We start from the raw sequence: 18,631 nt of genomic DNA, 5'->3' as shown, positions 1-18,631 counted from the left end.
GGGCCTAATTTATAATGAACATCTCTCCTTTGAGACATCACTTAAGAGTCGATAGTTGGGATATGGAGATGCTGGGATACAGTTGTCAGCCTCTCACACCCAGCCACAGGCCCAGGGTCAGCATCTGAAAGCATGAACGCAAAAACAGGCACCATCTCCACTTCCTGAGCCAGGACCACCTCCTTCCCACAGTCAGTGTGTGGTAGAGCCTGGTGGCAAGTCCCGTCGGGCGAGGACATTAGCAGACAGCATCAGAGGAATTACATTTCATATGGATCTTATGGAATAGGTTGATTTCATTTTCATTTTTACCCTACCCATTTGGAGGTGTAGAATTGAGCCTCTGTTTGGTTTTGTTTTCTTTCTTTCCAACCTTTTTCCTTTCTTTCTCTTTGTTTTGCCTTCCTTCCTGCCTAGAAATATTTATTCATTCATTCATTCATTTTATTTAAGACAGGTTCTCACTCTGTTGCCCAGGCTGGAGTGCAGTGGTGCAGTCTCAGCTCACTGTAGCCTCAACCTCCTGGGCTCAGGCGATTCTCCTGCCTCAGCCCCCTGAGTAGCTGGGATTCCGGGTGTGCACCATCACACCTGGCTAATTTTTTAATAGAGATAGTGTTTTGCCATGTTGCCCAGGCTGGTCTCAAATTCCTGGGCTCAAGCGATCCTCCCATCTTGGCCTACGATTACAGGCGTGAGCCACCACACACGGCCCATTTGTTTTCTTAAACCAGATCGAATCTAAACAGAAACAGAAACTGGAGAAGAAATCCTATTCAGGCTTGGTATATACTGTGCATTCCTCCCGGATCTTTACCCATTGGTCAAGGTCCGTGAGTTCACGGAGCCCAGGCCAGAGCCCTGGAAACGCCTCTGCTCACAGCTGCCTAATTGCCTCTCCACACTGGGCACCACCAGGTCTCTCCCTCAGTCTCAGAGCTCAGTTGCTTCTGCACCTCATCAGGGATCCAGCCGTCAAAGCCAAGGCTGGGGGACGCTTTGACTAGAGTAATCCTACCAATAATGCAGTTCACCTTTGTAACTGCAAATTTTCTAGTAGCCATATTTTTTAAAAGTAAAAAGAAACAGATCAAATGCATTTTAATAATGTTTTTTAGTTCCAATAATATGTTTCATTTAACCCAGTATATCCAAAATATCCATTTTAACATGTAATCCGTATTAAAGTTACCTAAAAATTTCACTTTTGTTTTTTTTTTTGGTCTAATCTTTGAAATCCCATGTGCATGTCTCAGATTGGACTAGCCACATGGAATGCTCAGGAGTCCCATGTAGGGACCAGCTACCATGTTAGATAGCCCAGGCATAGCATCTGTGTTGAGGACCCTGACGCCTCTTTTGGATTCATCCAAGAAGTAGGACCTTGCATGCACCATCATCACCTCTCATATGTGACTGTGGCCTTTTTCCCAACCCAGCGTAAGAACTCTTCCCTCTCCCTACTACTCTCCTCCTTTTTACATTTGCATTTTAACCTGTTGATGAAGATGGGTAAAATCCTGCTTGACCATTTCATTCAGTTTCTCTATCCCCTATGGTTAATTTGTTTTTTTTCAAAAATGTATTTTTATGTGATGAAAAGAAATTTTTAAAAAACAACTGCTTTCTTTCCTATACTAGACTTCTTGCTTTGTTCTGGTCCTTCTATCTGTTAATATCCTCAAATTATCTTGAAATCCTCAGAGATTTGCAATACTAGTACTGATTGTACAGTTTTCTTACTCAAATCTGTAGCATGTGGAAAGTTGAGAGCAAGCCATGCCATCACCTCCTGGTGTTCTCCTTTGTGGGTTTAAGGAAGCAGCATCTTACATTCTTTGGCCTAGAGTTCCCCCAAAGCACGTTCTGTCTAAGGGCTTGTTTCTGTACCTGCTTTAATTACGGTTTCTTCTCCAGTGTATGTTCCTGATGAGTGGGAGGTGGCTCGGGAGAAGATCACCATGAGCCGGGAACTTGGGCAGGGGTCGTTTGGGATGGTCTATGAAGGAGTTGCCAAGGGTGTGGTGAAAGACGAACCTGAAACCAGAGTGGCCATTAAAACAGTGAACGAGGCCGCAAGCATGCGTGAAAGGATCGAGTTTCTCAACGAAGCTTCTGTGATGAAGGAGTTCAATTGTCACCATGTGGTAAGAGAAAGTTCCTGAAAAGCCAAAATGCAGCACAGGGAGAGGGTATCACAAGCCTCCCAGTATGTTCTTGGCTACATGTACCCGTGGGTTTGGTGTCTTGCCTTTGCCTTCTAGACAGTTACCCCGTTACCTCACTGTTACCTTCAGACCCCTGTGCTCAGACCAGGCCGCAGCACCACAGAGACAGTTCCAGACAACACAGGCACCAGCCAGGGCCACCCTGACCCTCTGAGTCTTTCTCTTTTTGATTCCTCCCAGGTGCGATTGCTGGGTGTGGTGTCCCAAGGCCAGCCAACACTGGTCATCATGGAACTGATGACACGGGGCGATCTCAAAAGTTATCTCCGGTCTCTGAGGCCAGAAATGGAGGTCAGTTTTCATTTCCACCAGTATTGGCATGTTGCCTTGCCCGCTCTCTTTCCTTTAGAACCTCCCTGCAAGGAAATGCTGTGTCTTTAAATCAGTTTACTTTCCAGCATCCAGTGTTTGTTACTGCATGCTCGGTTATAGGTCATTTATGCAAAGGATTTCCCCAACTAGAGTCGGACTCTGATCTTCGTGAGGGGAACTCCCTGTTCCTTGGATCACCTCTGCTGAGCCCCTCTGTGCCTTTGTTCCTGCATTCCCTCCGCCCCCAGTCCCCTCCCCACATCAGTGTCCACCTGCCAAGCCAGGCCAGTGCCACTCCCTTCCCGAAGCTTTCCTGCCCCACTCCAGTAACTATCTCCTCTGCCAACTTCTCGATGTGCTTGACACATCCTGGCATGCGCTGTCTCTCGTTGTGTTGTGTTGTGTTGTTGTTGGAGTGTGTCCCCCCTCCACCCGTTGTGTTTAGCTTTTCATCTCAGTCCAAGTGTGTGGCTCAGGGCCGCATTTGTGGCAGGCACTCTGTCAATAAATGTGTGTTACAGTTCAAGGTTAAGCTGCCTGGATTCTTGCCCTTGCATCTGGGCAGTTGCTGGGTGATTTCCCACCCAGCTCTGTGCGCAAGATGTTCACTTATTCATAAACCCCCTCCCCACACACAGCCCCCTTCCCCGGCATTGTTGGCAGTCCATGTCTTTGCCACTGGGAATCTGGTTTCCTCAAACTCTATGTCCACGTTTCAGGATTGATCCAGAGTCAGTGTCTTGCTTGCGCTTTTGAACGAATGATCCCACCTCAGCTGCAGGATTTCTGCTTAGTTTCCTAAAAATTTCACTTTGAGTTATGAGCTTCAAATTCTAAACCTGCTAAAGTCCTATGCAATTTTTCATTAAAAGCCACCGTGGTGTCTCCCCCTTCTGTAGTATTAACCCACAGGCCAGCTTTTTAACATATACGGGCATGACTTTTGAGTAATTAATTCTACAAATAAACTGGGAGATAAATGCTGAGAAATAAAGCCAGCAGCAACTGCATTTTCATTTGGTTGCCTCCGTGGGTGTGAAGTCCTCCCTTTGACCCTTACTTTGCTACTTACTGGGTAAGCGGTGTGTCTGCTTTTATTCCTTAGAAGCAGTAACTTCCTCTTCTTGGCCCCTTTGGAAATTATTTTGCCGTTCTTCATTTGGGCTTAATTTTTTTTTTTTAATGTTCTTTGAATCGGCAACTTAATCATCTCCCAAGTGACAGTTTCTTAATTTCAGTTCCAATCACCTGTTCACATATGACTTCATTTATTTACAGCACGTGGTGTTTGGGGCCAAGTGTGTACTGGGGCTCCAAGCAGGATGGTTAACAAAACTCCCACCCTCTGTTCTGCCAAGCATTGGTCCCCAGCACCGCTGGGTGTTAGTGCCTCTTCCTGGTTCACTCACTTTCTCTCTGTGTCTCTCTCTGTCTCTCTGTCCCTCTCTCTGTGTCTCTCTCACTCTCTTTCTTTCTTTCGAGATGGAGTTTTGCTCTGTTGCCCAGGCTAGGGTGCAGTGGCGTGATCTCAGCTCACTGCAACCTCCACCACCCGGGTTCAAGCGATTCTCCTGCCTCAGTCTCCCAAGTAGCTGGGATTACAGGTGTGCACCACCATGCCCACCTAATTTTTGTATTTTTAGTAGAGACGGGGTTTCACCATGTTGGCCAGGCTGGTTTTGAACTCCTGACCTCAGGTGATCGACCCATCCCAGCCCTCCAAAGTGCTGGGATTACAGGTGTGAGCCACTGTGCCTGGCCCTTGGTTCACTTTAATACACAAAACAGCATGAAGGAGAAAAGCTTGATGAAATAGGTAACTAGAGATCTGGCAAAGTATTTCTTGCCAGCATCGATTGAGGCACCTCTGAAAAGTCCGAAACTCACTCCCTTTCTCCCCAGTTTCAGGCACAGAATAAAAATTCAGAACACATGGCCTTGGTCCTGGCTCTGCGGCAGCCTGTGGTCCTCAGACAGCCGCTGCAGGTTCCTGGGCCTCAGTGTCCTCAATATAAAATAAGAGGGTGGGACAAGATTACTGAAGTCCCTTTCAGAACTAAAATTCACCTTTAGATTGGTCAGATTTAAATTTTCTTTCTAGCTCATGTCAAGTAATAAAATGTGTGCACTTACCCTGCAGTTTCATTATATTCAACCTGCTCCCCTGACCAAGATTCACTTATGTATCTCACTACGAGTGTGTGTATATGTATACTTGTCTTAAATAGCTCTAACCAAAGTAAAGGAAAGAATGGTAGTGTAACACCGTGAATTGACAAAATTTCAGCCCTCTCTCTTTCTCCGTGCTTAAAATTGAGTGCTTTTGTTGATTTTGTTGTTCACGGCAATTATAAATGACCACTTCATAACACATATACGTCATACTGTAATATTTAAGAATCGTGAGCATAAACTTTACATTTCACGTGCATATTTCCTAATGCATCGCACATATCTAAAGCCCTAAAAAGTAGTGATTTGGACTTACCCCCAGTGACTTAATGTTGCTTCCCCAGATAACCACGTGGTAAGTGTTTTAAGTCACCAAGAGACAGCTTTGACAGGCTGTTCAGAATTCAAAGGTTTGTGTCGCTGAGTGTAGAGAACCAACCAAGAAGTACTGAGGAGTTGTTATACTGATTCCAAATACTAGCTTTCCGTAGAAACTAGCACCTCGCAGGGCAACAGTTGACCAGCCTGGCCAACATGGTGAAACCCCATCTCTACTAAAAATACAAAAATTAGGTGGGCATGGTGGTGCACACCTGTAATCCCAGCTACTTGGGAGACTGAGGCAGGAGAATCACTTGAACCCGGGTGGTGGAGGTTGCAGTGAGCTGAGATCACGCCACTGCACCCTAGCCTGGGCAACAGAGCAAAACTCCATCTCGAAAGAAAGAAAGAGTGAGAGAGACACAGAGAGAGGGACAGAGAGACAGACAGAAAGTGACAGAGAGAGAAAGTAAGTTTCCGTAGAAACTAGCACTGAGCATTGACTATGTGCCAGGCATCACTGGGCACTTTCTGTGCATGGCCCCAGGTCATCTTCTCATCAGTGAAACAATTGTGATACCCCATGTGGAAAAGCCTGGGCATGCTCATCTGGTGGCCAGCCTACAGGTGTGGGACCTATCAGAGCCCTATGGCTTTGCAGTGTTGTATGAGATGCTTTGTGGTCAGGAAAACCAAGGTAGAGTCTATTGCACTTGTATATGCAAAAATAAAAGGTAGCATTAAAGTTAGGGACTAGTGATTGTTTTAGGGTGGAGAGACTTGGGCATGTGTTTTATATAAAACTTTTTTCTAAATGGATGTATTATTTAGGGGGAATTCTTTTTAATTCCAAAGCCAGCATGTTGCTGTCCTCTGCAAAGTAGGAGATGCTTATCCATGTTACTTATTCCCGGTCTCCTCCAAGACGAGCTTCAGCTGGACTTCAGTTGCCAAGGACTTGTCTTCCGTAATGCCCACAGAAAAAAATAATGCCACATTGTAAGGTGAAAAAAATAATCCTGGTATTTTTGTATTTTAGAAGAAGGTTTAAGGGAAAGAAAAGGATTAAATAATTTATAACGATGCTTTTATGGGAAATAAAATATACCATGTCCATTTGGAAACACGTTTGCTTACTTCCACGCGGCCTTTGAAACGTGCTCTCCTTTCTCTTACCTGTACTTTGGTGATGGAAATAAAAGGAACATATAAACGAATAGGAATTTGAGTAACTGAGAATCCTTACTACCAAAAATGGCTTGTTTCACTTTAAAAAAATTTTGCTCTAGCCAAAATAGAACATGCTGGTCCTAGAGAGTGCAAATTGGTGTTTCCCTCACCAGCTGTGATGTGGTCAGGGAGCAAGTGCAGATGAGCTTGCCGGGAGCAAGCAGGTTCCATGCTGTCCATGATGGTTTGTTCCTTCCAAGCAAGTCCTGGTTTCTTAGCATAAACAACCCACGGTGCCCAGATTGAACAAAGATGCTATGCAAACCTCGAAAGAAATTGGCCTGGAAAAAAAATCCAAAATTCTCATGTGAATTTTTTTAAATCTCCAACAGAATAATCCAGTCCTAGCACCTCCAAGCCTAAGCAAGATGATTCAGATGGCCGGAGAGATTGCAGACGGCATGGCATACCTCAACGCCAACAAATTCGTCCACAGAGACCTTGCTGCCCGGAATTGCATGGTAGCCGAAGATTTCACAGTCAAAATCGGAGGTGTGTCCTTAGCTTTCCAGGTCTGGGCAAGAACTAAACTCAGGTGTTTTGAGGACCTTGTTGGCATTAGTCTGCCCCTGGAGAGGTTTTCTAGTGTGTCCCTTGAGTGCACAGACTCTTTCTTGGGAATGAGGTGATTGTCTCCAGTTGATGGTCACAAACCTGGCGCGGTCGGTCCCAGTGCTGATAGCTCATGGATATGGTGGTTCAGATACTGGGCATGGTCCCTGAGGCTGGCTCTCCAGACGTTTGAGGCATTTCTTGGTAGAACACTTCTTAGCATTGGTTACAGAAATAATTAAGACAGTGTCTTCAGGAGATTTTGACTTGGGAATAAAACTCACTGTGCAACCTTGCATTCATCCCTCCAATTTTCCTAGCTTATAAGGAGCATTGCTCCCCTTCCAGGGACCCACATTGTTTTCTAAGAGGCAAGCTGCCCTAATGACGAAGCCTCTGCACGGAGCAGGAGCAGTGGCAGGAGCTGACATGGCAGTCCCTTAGGTGAGGGACGATCACTGCTCACTGGGTTTCACGGCCGGGGCTGGCCAGCCTCCAAGCTCTTGACCACTCACTCTCTCACAACACTTGCTGTCCTGCTCTTAGCTGACCAGCCTGCTGGTTAGACCCCCTTGTTGCCACCACCCACTGTCACACCAGAAAAAGGGGTTAGATTGAATTTCTGAGCAATGGTTAAAACTCACTTCAGCTTTTAGGTTTGTGTTATTACTTTGGTCTTTTAATCTGCCTAATAAAAACACACATAACATCAGGGCTGCTCAGGAAACCACCTGCTTTTACCAGGATTCTCATCTTCCCACTATGATACGATGATAGTTTAGGAAAATACCAAATATTTATCTTGAGAAACTGCAGGGGAGATTTAACACCCAAAAGAAGCTATTTCAAATGGACCTCTGTGTCTAGTTCTTGAACTGCCTTTTCTGGAAGTGTTCACCTTCCTTTAGTAACATATTTTTTTCCTTTAGTAGTGATGTTTTAATGAAATGTTTTAGCCCCTTTAGTGAACAATGAGAATCTTTTAGAGAACGGTTTCTTTTTTTGAGATGGAGTTTTGCTCTTGTTGCCCAAGTTGGAGTGCAGTGGCGCAATCTTGGCTCACCACAGCCTCCACCTCCCAGGTTCAAGCGATTCTCCTTCCTCAGCCTCCTGAGTAGCTGGGATTACAGGCACATGCCACTATGCCCAGCTAATTTTTTGTATTTTTAGTAGAAACAGGGTTTCATCATGTTAGCTAGGCTGGTCTTGAACTCCTGACCTCAGGTGATCCACCCACCTCAGCCTCCGAAAGTGCTGTGATTACAGGCATGAGCCACCATGCCCGGCTGAGAATCATTTCTAAAGTAGGGGTGAGTGTCTTTCTTTTTACTCTAGGAGCTAGAGATATTGAAATGGAGCCATATCCCAGAGCCCACATCCCTCCGCCATCAGAGTTCCTCGTTCAGGATCTGCCAGTGGGTCCCTAGGTTTGGCACGTTGAGACGTCCTCACGTTTGGTGCCCTGTGAAGCTGGGCAGCCCTCCGAGAGGCAAAGGAGTCCGAAGAGGCCGTCCTGCCTCAGGGCTCCCGGGAAAGAGCCGCCCGCGTCCCTGGCTGGGCTTCCTTTGTGCACCCAGCTCGTTTCTCCTTCGCCTTCTCCTTCCCTCTCTGTAGAACTCAGATTGTCCCCATGGAAATGCCAGCCAGCTCCCCTTTCCCAGTGCAGGGGAGAGCACAGGGACTGGGGAGCCAGGTGGGCCTGAGGTGGGCCAGTTCTGCCACTAATGGATGAGAGACTTGGGCCAGGTGCCTTACATCTGGGAGCTTCAGTTTCCTCACCTCGGAAATAGGGTGATAATGTAACAGACCCCATGGGATTATGAGAAGGACTTGGTGCAGGAAAGCAGCAGCACATGCCTGGCACGGGGCAGGGACTCTCCAGATGGCAGTTGCTGTCTGCGTCTTCTTCCCACCCTCCTGGCACATGGGAGGGACTCAGTTTCTCCCCACTGCGCGTCACCCTGAGAGAGGTGTTTTTTGTGCCAATTGCCATTTTAAATCCAAATCAGCAGGGATCATGTTTGCTGTTGAACCATGTGGCATATTTATAGTGATTTTTTTTGTAATCATGGTTTTTCTTTCTAGAATTTCAAGTTTTTCATTTGTGCTGAGGAAGATCGTTTGTGTTTTTTAATAGGGTTCCTTCTTTTCCACCTTGTGCAAGTAAAGGCAGATCCCCTATTTGCATGTCACTGGATTAATTCACAGATAACACTTTCGCACTTCATTTTTATTCTTCACAAGGGTTCAAGACGTTTTCCCAATGCCCAGCATCTCATGGATGACAAATATGACAAGTAATTTTACCAGAGGCAGTTTGAGGGCTCTTAGCATAGCACAAGTAAATTATGTTGGTTCAAGTCCAAGGAACTTTGGTCTCTTTGTGTTTGCTTTTGTAGCCTTACCTCTTTGTGGCATGAGATAGAGACATACATGAGCATTTTGAAGTAGAGCAGCCCTTTCTCCTGGGAAGGAGAACAGAAGAGTCCACTTAAGAAAAGGTTGTATGATTGAGTGCAGAATCAAAATCTGACAAAGCAGCAATAATTTAGGATTATAAAGCGACCTGCCATCAGACATAATTATGTGGCATCTTCTGGAGACATGGAAAATGGAAGAAATTTTCAAAAATGAGTGGGAGTATTATGTTGAAAAACGGTATTGAGTAATAGCTTCAGGGGCCTCGTAAATAGCATCTCTTCAGCATCTAACTGGGTACTTTTGTCATCATGAATTGTTACTCTGAATATTTTCCCACTTATTAAGCAGTGAAATTATTTTCTCCAGTGATGGGGCAGTGCTACCAAGTTAAGTAAGCATCTGTACTCTCCTGTTTATTTGGTCAGGTTTTAAAACCATGTGTAAATGACCATTGGTCTCTGCAGTACTACATATTTTCTTCAATTGTGGGACTCTAATTTTTACACCGCCTCCTTTTTTCTTATTTTTATTTTCGAGACAGGGTCTCACTCTGTCACCCAACCTGGAGTGCAGTGTTGTGATCATGGCTCACTGCAGCCTCAACCTCCAGGGCTCAAGTGATTCTTCCACCTTAGCCTCCCAAGTACCTAGGAACACAGGCGCACACCACCACTCACAACTGGCTAATTTTTTATTTTTTTTTTATACAGACAGGGTCTTGCTATGTTGCCCAGGCTGATCTTGAATTCCTGGGTGCAAGCGATCTTCCTGCTGTGGCCTCCCAAAGTGCTGGGATTACAGGTGTTCAGTCACTGCACTCAGCCTGCCTCTCAGTTAAATGCAATAAGGGAATTAACTTAAGGGAATCAAATTGTAAATATATTAGAAGTGGAGATTGCTTGGTATTTGCTCATCATGTGATTAATCATCCCTTACTGTCTCCACCTTATAAAATTGCAAACCCTAATATTTGGCCGCCTTAAAGTGGGACGTGTCTTGTGTCTTGCCTTGTGTCTCTCCACACGTAATGAGTGTAGGGTCCTCTGCTGTGACAGTAGTGGTCCTGCTCCAGCGTGTGACTCTGCGCCCTCTCTTCCCCTTACAGATTTTGGTATGACACGAGATATCTATGAGACAGACTATTACCGGAAAGGAGGGAAAGGGCTGCTGCCTGTGCGCTGGATGTCTCCCGAGTCCCTCAAGGATGGAGTCTTCACCACTTACTCGGACGTCTGGTATGAGAGCCTTTACTGCATTGCCAGCCTGCAGCCCCCAGCCTCCGCACTTTCCACCAGCTTAGTCTCTAGGGCTTTATCTTTCTCTGTTCATTTCCAGCTTAGCTCAGTGTTGTGAGAACCACACTTCTTCATCATTGAGGGGTTCCTGTTGTCAGTGGGCTAGCTAAGGGCAGAAGGGCATTTGTGGGATTTTAAAGAATTTGTGGGACCAACATTCTTTCCATCTTCAGCAGATACCGATTATGTTTCCAGGAGCTGGGATGTGCCAGAAGCCGTCACCTCTTTTTGTTTCTCCTCTGCCTGCCTTCTTTCTCTTTTCCTCTTTCTCAATAAACAGATACTGTGTGTCTGCCTCACCTAATCTAACCCTCAGATTGCAGACAGTGCTTTATTTAGACCCAAAGCTTATGAGTCCTGATTGTGTTTTCCTGCTGGTCCCATCTGCCGTCTGTCTTTCAGTGGGCATCCACCGTTGTGCACCCAGGGATGGTTATGGGAAGCAAAACGTCTCCCTTAATCGTAAACAGTGTCTTCCAGCGGAAGCCCATCGGCCGAGGGATCAGAGGCCTCTCGGTAGTATTGTTTATTGCAGTTTCTTGGCAACATTGCAGAGAGGCAGTCAGGTTCTGAAATACAACTGAGGTTATTGGCAGGCTGAGGCCCTGGCACAGGCACCTTCTAGAATGTCAACTAGTGTCTTGGCTTTCCTCTGGGGGGATCCCGTTGCTGTTGTGTTACAGAAATGGTAGTTGTTTACTCCAACAGTCTGGATGACCACATAGAGGAACTATTTCAATAGTGACTGACATCATTTTTTTTTTAACCTCGTAAACCTTTCACAGTTCAGGGGCCTTGGATCTTATTTTGAAGACAGGTGCAAATTGGAAATAGCATTTGAATATGACCCGGCAAAGCATGATTGCTTCTTAAGCTCAAGTATGAGATCTGTTTTGCAATCAGCTTGTCCAAGATGGTTATCTCTTTACTGTCAAATCAAAGCGCTCTGCATGGTGTTTAGAGATTGGGATGGTGAGGAGAGGGCAAGCCTGGGTATTGCATGCATCTGTTTATTCCAGGCTTCGTGCCTCCAAGAGCTTGGAGGTCAGCTTGTAGTATAATAAAATAGAAAACTATACAGCCAGGGAGAACAGAAGCAGGATAGAATGCTAAAGTGTTGTTCCTATCTCTCAGGCAAATGTTACCCAAATTCTGACTAACAGTTACTGCACAAGCAGCAACAAAGGGACATACAGTGTGTTCAATGCCAGTTTGTTTTTTTTCTTTTTTTTGGAGACGGAGTCTCGCTCTGTGACCCAGGCTGGACTGCAGTGGCGCGATCTCGGCTCACTGCAAGCTCCACCTCCCGGGTTCACACCATTCTCGTGCCTCAGCCTCTCTGAGTAGCTGGGACGACAGGTGCCCGCCACCACGCCCGGCTAATTTTTTTTTTGTATTTTTAGTAGAGACGGGGTTTCACCATGGTCTCGATCTCCTGACCTCGTGATCCGCCCGCCTCGGCCTCCCAAAGTGCTGGGATTACAAGCGTGAGCCACCGCGCCCGGCCTCAATGCCAGTTTCTGTCCATTTGACTACATGACTACTATGAACCAATACGAAAAGTTATGTATAAACATGAATAGGCATTTGGTATTCATTCCATGAAATGCTCAGGCATTGACAGTGCTTCAGGTTTTGTTTGTTTTTTAACACAGACTTTGAGGATAGCACAGGTCAGGAAGGCTAGGGCGTTGGAGTAGGTTTCTCAGCTGTCCAGGCTCTAAACTAAAGCTGTCCCTCTCAAAGGAATGGAAATGATTTTAGATTGTATTCAACAGCACAAAGCAATGATTCCTAAATAGTTAAAAATCTAGAAAGAAACACAAAGAATTTTATTTGACTTTGTAGAAGAGACCCCAGAATTTTAGGATTTGGGATGTATGCCTGCAGTCAGGCCCAGCCCCCAACGCACCCACAGATCTTTGACAGCTGGTGGTTGAGCTTCTGCTAAGAGGTTTCCAGGGACTCCATGTTCACTTCCTCACAAAGGCAGGCCAGCCTCATCCTTTAGACAGCCTTGTTCTTAGCAAATCCCTCTTGTTCTGCTACGTCAGCCTCTGTGACACCCATTGGACCTTCTCTCTGTAGCACAATTGCATACCTCGCTCTGTTCTTCATAGATAGGTCCAGGAGTCATCTAAGGAGGGGTGTCTGTTCTAGCCAGAACACCTCCAGGTTTTCTGCTGTCTGCCAGGACTTCATTCCCAGGCCCTTGGGCACTGTGGCTGCTCTCCCTGCAGCTCCCTGTAGCACCACATCCCTCTGAAATGACAAGGGTGCCCTCTAGGTGTAGAGGAAACCAGACAAAGGACTGGGGAGCCGCACCCCACAGCCTAGAGCTGTGCCTTCTTCCCGAGCATCTGGATCACCCAACACATAATCTTTATTTTTTATTAAGACGCTTTCCAAATAGTCACAAATAGCCAAGGTTATTTGCTTCTTTCATGGCTAATTACCATCTGTGGGGAATGTGGATTTCTCTGTAGGTTTTAATTTGCTGGAGAGTGGGCCATTGCTACCATCCCCTCCTGGTGTGGGGAATTATAGTTACTGAATGCTGCCTCCAGCCAGCACGGGCATTGCGGGGGGACTCACAGCCACGGGTCTGCCCCCTGGGGAAACAACCTCAAGGTTCCCAATTAGAAAGGGCTTTACACAGAGACATTTATCTAATGTTTGAAGATTAAATCTATCCATGAAATGGAAGACTTGATTTTATATGAAGTCATGAATAGCCAGCACCACATAGTAAAATACCGGCTTTGAAAACCACAGAGGTGTTGCGTATTTCTCAGTGCTTCTGACTGGCTGTGTGGCCCTGGTTAAACCTCAGAGCTTCTCTGGCCTTCGGTTGCTCCATCTGTAAGTCAAGGTCTGTCTAGAGAAGTCTGTGGTACCTGAATAGATGTTTAAATGCCTCCTGTGGCAACTGGTATTGTGTAGAGATGGTTCAGTGTCCACACCTTGCAGTTATCACAAGCTGTGAAGGACGACAGACTCCAGCACTCGGTGGCCCTCAGTGACAGGTGATGTTGACCTCAGACAAGAGTTGCTCAGGAGATAGGCTTTGCAGTTCAACTCGACCAGCATTTGTGGAGAGCTAGGCCTGCCACCTGCTGTATTGTTGCCTGTGTGTGATGGTAAGGCTCTTGGGGGTGTGGAAGATGCAGGGATGACGATGATGATAATGATGACGACAACGACGCCGTCGTCCTGGTCCTTGAAGGATAAAGTCTTACGGAGAAGAGGAAGCAATTCTCACAGTTTGGGGTTGCAGAAGCCTTCACAGAAGAGATGAAGTTGTGTAGGCACCCTAAGTATGGATTGTCACAAAAGGAGCACTAGGAAGCAGGGCGGGGCGGAGGTGGGGGTTCCTGGCAGCGGGAATGCTGGGCAGGCATGGCAGTAGGGAGCACCTGCTGCAGGTGGGGTTGGTGAGGTTTCCTTGGGGGACTTAGGCTGCAGAGCGATCAAGCCAGGCCTCAGCTGTTGTGTTAGGCATCCTGGACTAATTCTTTAAGCCCTGTTAAGGTCTCCGAACCGGAGCGTGATGAGAGCTGTGCTTGAAGAAGTTCTTGTTAGCAGAGTATATGGGCTGCATCGAGCGAGATGCTGTAACCAAAGAAGAGAGGGCTGTGGTGGGCCAGGCCAGGAGGATCCTGCACACTGAGGGAGCTCTGGGGGACAGAGGAGGGTGCCAGACCTTGGACAGATGCGAGCCTGGGTGGACAGGTCGCAGTGGGACTCCGAGGAGGCCGAGGGCGTGGGTGACAGCAGGCCGACTGCTCGGGTGGAATGGGCATCAGCTGCAGGGAAGCTGGGGGAAGAACAGGGCACAAATCAGAGTTCAGTGTGAGACGCAGTGAGTTTGTGGGTAGCCCAGTAACCAGGAACTTGGAATGGAGCAGTTGGGCCGTGAGGGCCAGGGTGGGAGCCGTGCCGTGAGAACTGGCTGCCTGCAAGCCGCTGACACAGCCAGGAAAGGCACGTGGGGCAAGAGGAGAAGTGGGTCTGGGAGGGAGCCACATCCTCAGGCCATTTCCCAGACCAGCCTACAGTCAGCAAAAGCAGAGAGCTGGTCATTTCTTCTTTTTTATTTTATTTTTAATTTTTTGTTGTTGGAGAGCTAGTCATTTCTTATACCAAGCTGCATTTCAGATGTGTGGGTCCTACTGCCACTGGCATCTGAGGCGTGCTGCCCGTATGGCTGGGCTGGTTGTGGAAGGCAGAGCTTCCCGCACAAAGCTGATGGAGAGCCCCTTCTCCCCTGGGCCCAGGCCTCTCTAAACTGCGCTTTGGCCTCTGGGTCTCTTGTACAACATGAAGACGACAGCATTTCTTGGTCACTTGCAATTAAAAAGGACCTTGGGTTGGTCTGTCCTCTGATTGCTAAGATTCTATTTCTGTCTAACATCTACTTTTAGTATCAATTGTACAAAAATCTTTGACCGAAAGTAGCTGAAGCAGCGAATAAAACGTTCTCATACAGTCAGGGGCCCCGTGGGCTTGGGCACAAGGTCAAGGTCCCAAGAGCTCTTGGTGGGAAATCTCCTGCCCCAGGTTTTTCCATGAGGCTTGACCAGCACCTATAGGTGCCCAGGACAGATCCAGCTAGAATCCCTGCTCCCCACCCCGCTCCCGCCCCTACTTGTTGATGAGTAGCCCACTTTACTCCACCAAAGTGAGCCAGGTGGAAAGGCACACAGGCCAGGGAGAATTTGTGAATTACGGAGATTTGCCCTGGGAGGGCACATTTGTTTTGCAGATTCTAGCATTGTCTTTTTTAACATTCTGTCTGAAAGTTATGTATATGTACTCTTTGTTCTGTTTTCCAGTGGTTTGATCTTCTAAACTGGCAAAGCTGCATGCATGGCAGAATAACTCACTACAAAGTTATTCCTCAGCCAACTTCTCTGCTTAAGGATTCTTTGTCCATGATACCCCCTCCCAGCCAGTGCAGCCCACGCTGGTCCCCCGACCTGTGACACAGAGGCCCTGCAGGCCAGCAGCTCCCCAGCTCTGTTGTGGGTAGGGGAGCAGCAGTTCTCTTCTCCCTTGGCCCAACTGGGCCTCAAGATCCCTATAGATCTTTTAAACATTCCAGGACCCAGGCCCTCACCCCAGACCAATCAAATCAGAGTTTCTATTGGGTGTCCAGGCCTCTGTTTAAAAACCTCCCCAGGAGATTCTCCTGTGTAGCCAGAAGTGAGAACCACTTGGGTAGAGGTTTCCAAAATTGTCTGATTGTAAAAATCACCTGAGGAGCTTGGTAAAGCTTGAGTGTCCCAGGCTTCATCTGAGGCTACTAAGTCAATGTCCAGGCTGGGGCTTGGACAAGAATGTCATTCTTTTTGGGTTACAGCCAGGTTAGGAGATACCGCCTTGCCACGTAAATGGCTGGGACTAGGTAGATGCTGAACCCAGTACGCTCTGCGTTCAAAGCACAGCTCGGGGGCTTCCTGACCGTGCAAGGGATGCCAGAAGCGCCCTCACCATCACCTTCCTTAGCTCCACCACCGGGGCTGAATTGAGTCTATGGGGAACATTAGCGGCAACAGAGGGAGGATGATGTCCCACACTTAGCCCAGGGTCTGGCTCGCTGTCTGACAAGCACTGTCACCGTAGTAAGGACAGTTTATCTGCTCGGGATGTAAGAAGTGCTGGAAAGGAGGGGGCAGCATGGTTCAGTCCATCCCTTTCCAAGCTCCTGACGGTTTTCTTCTCCCCGTAGGTCCTTCGGGGTCGTCCTCTGGGAGATCGCCACACTGGCCGAGCAGCCCTACCAGGGCTTGTCCAACGAGCAAGTCCTTCGCTTCGTCATGGAGGGCGGCCTTCTGGACAAGCCAGACAACTGTCCTGACATGCTGTACGTACTTCCTGGGCCCTCCGTGCTCTTCTGATTTCTCTTCTCAAATACCTGTTTTCTTGGGTCACAGGAGATTAGGAGATTACAGCCATTCTCTCTGGTCCTGTGCCCCCTTGCCAGGCGCAGGTGAGAAGAGGTTTGTCCTCGTGGAAGGAGCTTCATTTGGTTGGTAGACCTGTGCCTTTCCGTGGGTTTCTACCCCGTATTCCTTAATGCTTTCATTCTGATTTGCAGTTCGCACTGTAGTTTCTCAGGCCAAATGTCTCTGAAATGTCTGGCCGGAGTAATCCATCCTTACTCATCCTCTCCATGTGAGGTTTTTGTTTCTTTTTAAAGAAGGCAACAACACAACACTTACTACTCTGAAGTCGAATTCAAGAGCCCCCACCCCACCTGTGGCGGGCCTGAGAGAACCACCGCAGTGAGTGTACACAGAGCTGCATGGCCAGGACTCTGGCATGCACCATGTAGGGTCAGCTTGGTGTCTTCTGAACCCTGCCCCACATGTCTTCTCTGTTAAGTGTTTACAAAAGTCATAAACCATCTAAGTAACATGCTCTCCAGAGCTTCATCCACTGACCAGTGTGGACCTGGAGCGTGTGTGAGCTGACATCCCTGCGGACAGAAGGACGCCAGTGCTGGTGAATTTGTCTTTTCACTGCACTTTTTTTTTTTTGAGATGGAGTCTCGCTCTGTCGCCCAGGCTGGAGTGCATTGGCGTGATCTTGGCTCACTGCAACCTCTGCCTCCTGGGTTCAAGCAATTCTCCTGCCTCGGCCTCCCAAATAGCTGGGATTACAGGTGCCCACCACCACTCCCAGCTAATTTTTAGTAGAGGTGGGGTTTCACCATATTGGCCAGGCTGGTCTCGAACTCCTGACCTCAGATGATCTGCCCGCCTCAGCCTCCCAAAGTGCTGGGATTACAGGCATGAGCCATCGCACCTGGCAACCCCACTTATTTTGAAAAAACACTTTGCAGCTTTTAGTCCTAAGTTTTGTCAGATGACGAGAGACAGTTTGTGATGCCTCACAGTGTTTGTGAGGCCTCACTGCTCAGCGCTCCCTGGAGAAGCCCCCCTTTTGGTGAAGGACTTGCTCTCTGTCCATGGACAGTGCTGTTTTGTGGCTCAGTGGAGGTCAGAGCTGCTGGAGCAGGGAGGCCTCGTTGTCTTTCCTGGAACGAGTTTGAGGAGGGGGTGAAGGTGTTCTGGTTCAGTCATCAGGTGCACAACAGTACAGGTTGGGAGCAATGGCCTTGCTTTTGACATGCACTTTAAGGCGGGCGTCAGAGATTGATCTGGATCTCCACAACTGAACATGAAGGTCGGCTCCCACTAGGATCTCAAGACCAGTTCAGGAGATTTCCAGAAATGCTTTTCAGGACAGGTTTGGCTTCACTTTGGAAAGGATCCTGAGGAATTGCTGAGCTGTTATGTCTGCATGAAGGCACCCAGCTCCTATCTCACCCATCCACCCACCTGGAGCCAGCACAGTCTCAGGCTGGGCCCACAGTGGCGGGATAATAGATAGATATGAACCAGACGTGTGTCAGGTGGACAGGAGGGAATGAGGGCTCCAGCAGCCACAAAAGTTTTGCTCATTTGGTCTTGTACAGTGTCTGTGGACCAGGAATCTAGATACAGGTGTTCTTGCTCTCAGCTCAGAGTCGCAGGAGGCAGAAATCAGGATGTCAGTGGGGCTGCGGTCTCTCACCTGAGGCTCAGGGACATCTTCAGGCTCCTTTAGGGTTCTGCAGTTGCAGGACTGAGGTCCCCATATTCTTGGCACCTGTCAGCTGGGGACTGCTTTCAACTCCTGGAGGCCAAGGCCACTCACAGTCCTTGCCATATACACCCTCCGTAGGCCCTCTCATAACAGCAGCCTATTTCTTCAAGACTGATAAGAGGACAGCTGTCTACTGCTTCTACTGGTTTTTTACCTGATAAAGTCAGAGCTACCCAGGATAATCTCTCCCTTTTAAGTGATTGACAGTCAACTGATTAGAAGCCTAATTAGAGGAGTGAAGTATCCTCTCATGTTCACAAGTCCCACCCATACTCAAGTGAGGGGATTATATGGGATATTTACACCAGGGGCAACAATCTTGGGGGGCATCTTAGAATTCCATAGTCTCAGAAATCATTGTCCTTATCAAACAATCAAGGTGCTATTTTTGTTTCAAAGCACTTTGAGTGTTGCTACAAATACTGAATCCCTAAGCTCCTTGTAAAT

General features: G+C 47.6%; 1 protein-coding gene across 4 annotated transcripts in view; it reads left to right on the top strand.

Annotated features, from left to right (window-relative positions):
* Window positions 1-18,631, top strand: part of IGF1R (insulin like growth factor 1 receptor) — a 317,640-nt gene that overhangs the window by 285,520 nt on the left and 13,489 nt on the right. For all 4 annotated transcript variants that reach the window (XM_055277093.2, XM_055277092.2, XM_055277091.2 and 1 more), the window contains exons 16-20: window positions 1,918-2,147; window positions 2,409-2,519; window positions 6,596-6,755; window positions 10,342-10,471; window positions 16,263-16,397. In XM_055277093.2, coding sequence (XP_055133068.1) covers window positions 1,918-2,147; window positions 2,409-2,519; window positions 6,596-6,755; window positions 10,342-10,471; window positions 16,263-16,397 — 766 coding nt within the window. The remainder of the gene's footprint in view (window positions 1-1,917; window positions 2,148-2,408; window positions 2,520-6,595; window positions 6,756-10,341; window positions 10,472-16,262; window positions 16,398-18,631) is intronic.

This window comes from Symphalangus syndactylus, chromosome 5, assembly GCF_028878055.3.
Source record: "Symphalangus syndactylus isolate Jambi chromosome 5, NHGRI_mSymSyn1-v2.1_pri, whole genome shotgun sequence".
NCBI classification, from domain to species: domain Eukaryota; kingdom Metazoa; phylum Chordata; class Mammalia; order Primates; family Hylobatidae; genus Symphalangus; species Symphalangus syndactylus.
Note: the sequence above shows the minus strand (reverse complement) of the source record. Positions and strands in the feature narration are given on the sequence as shown.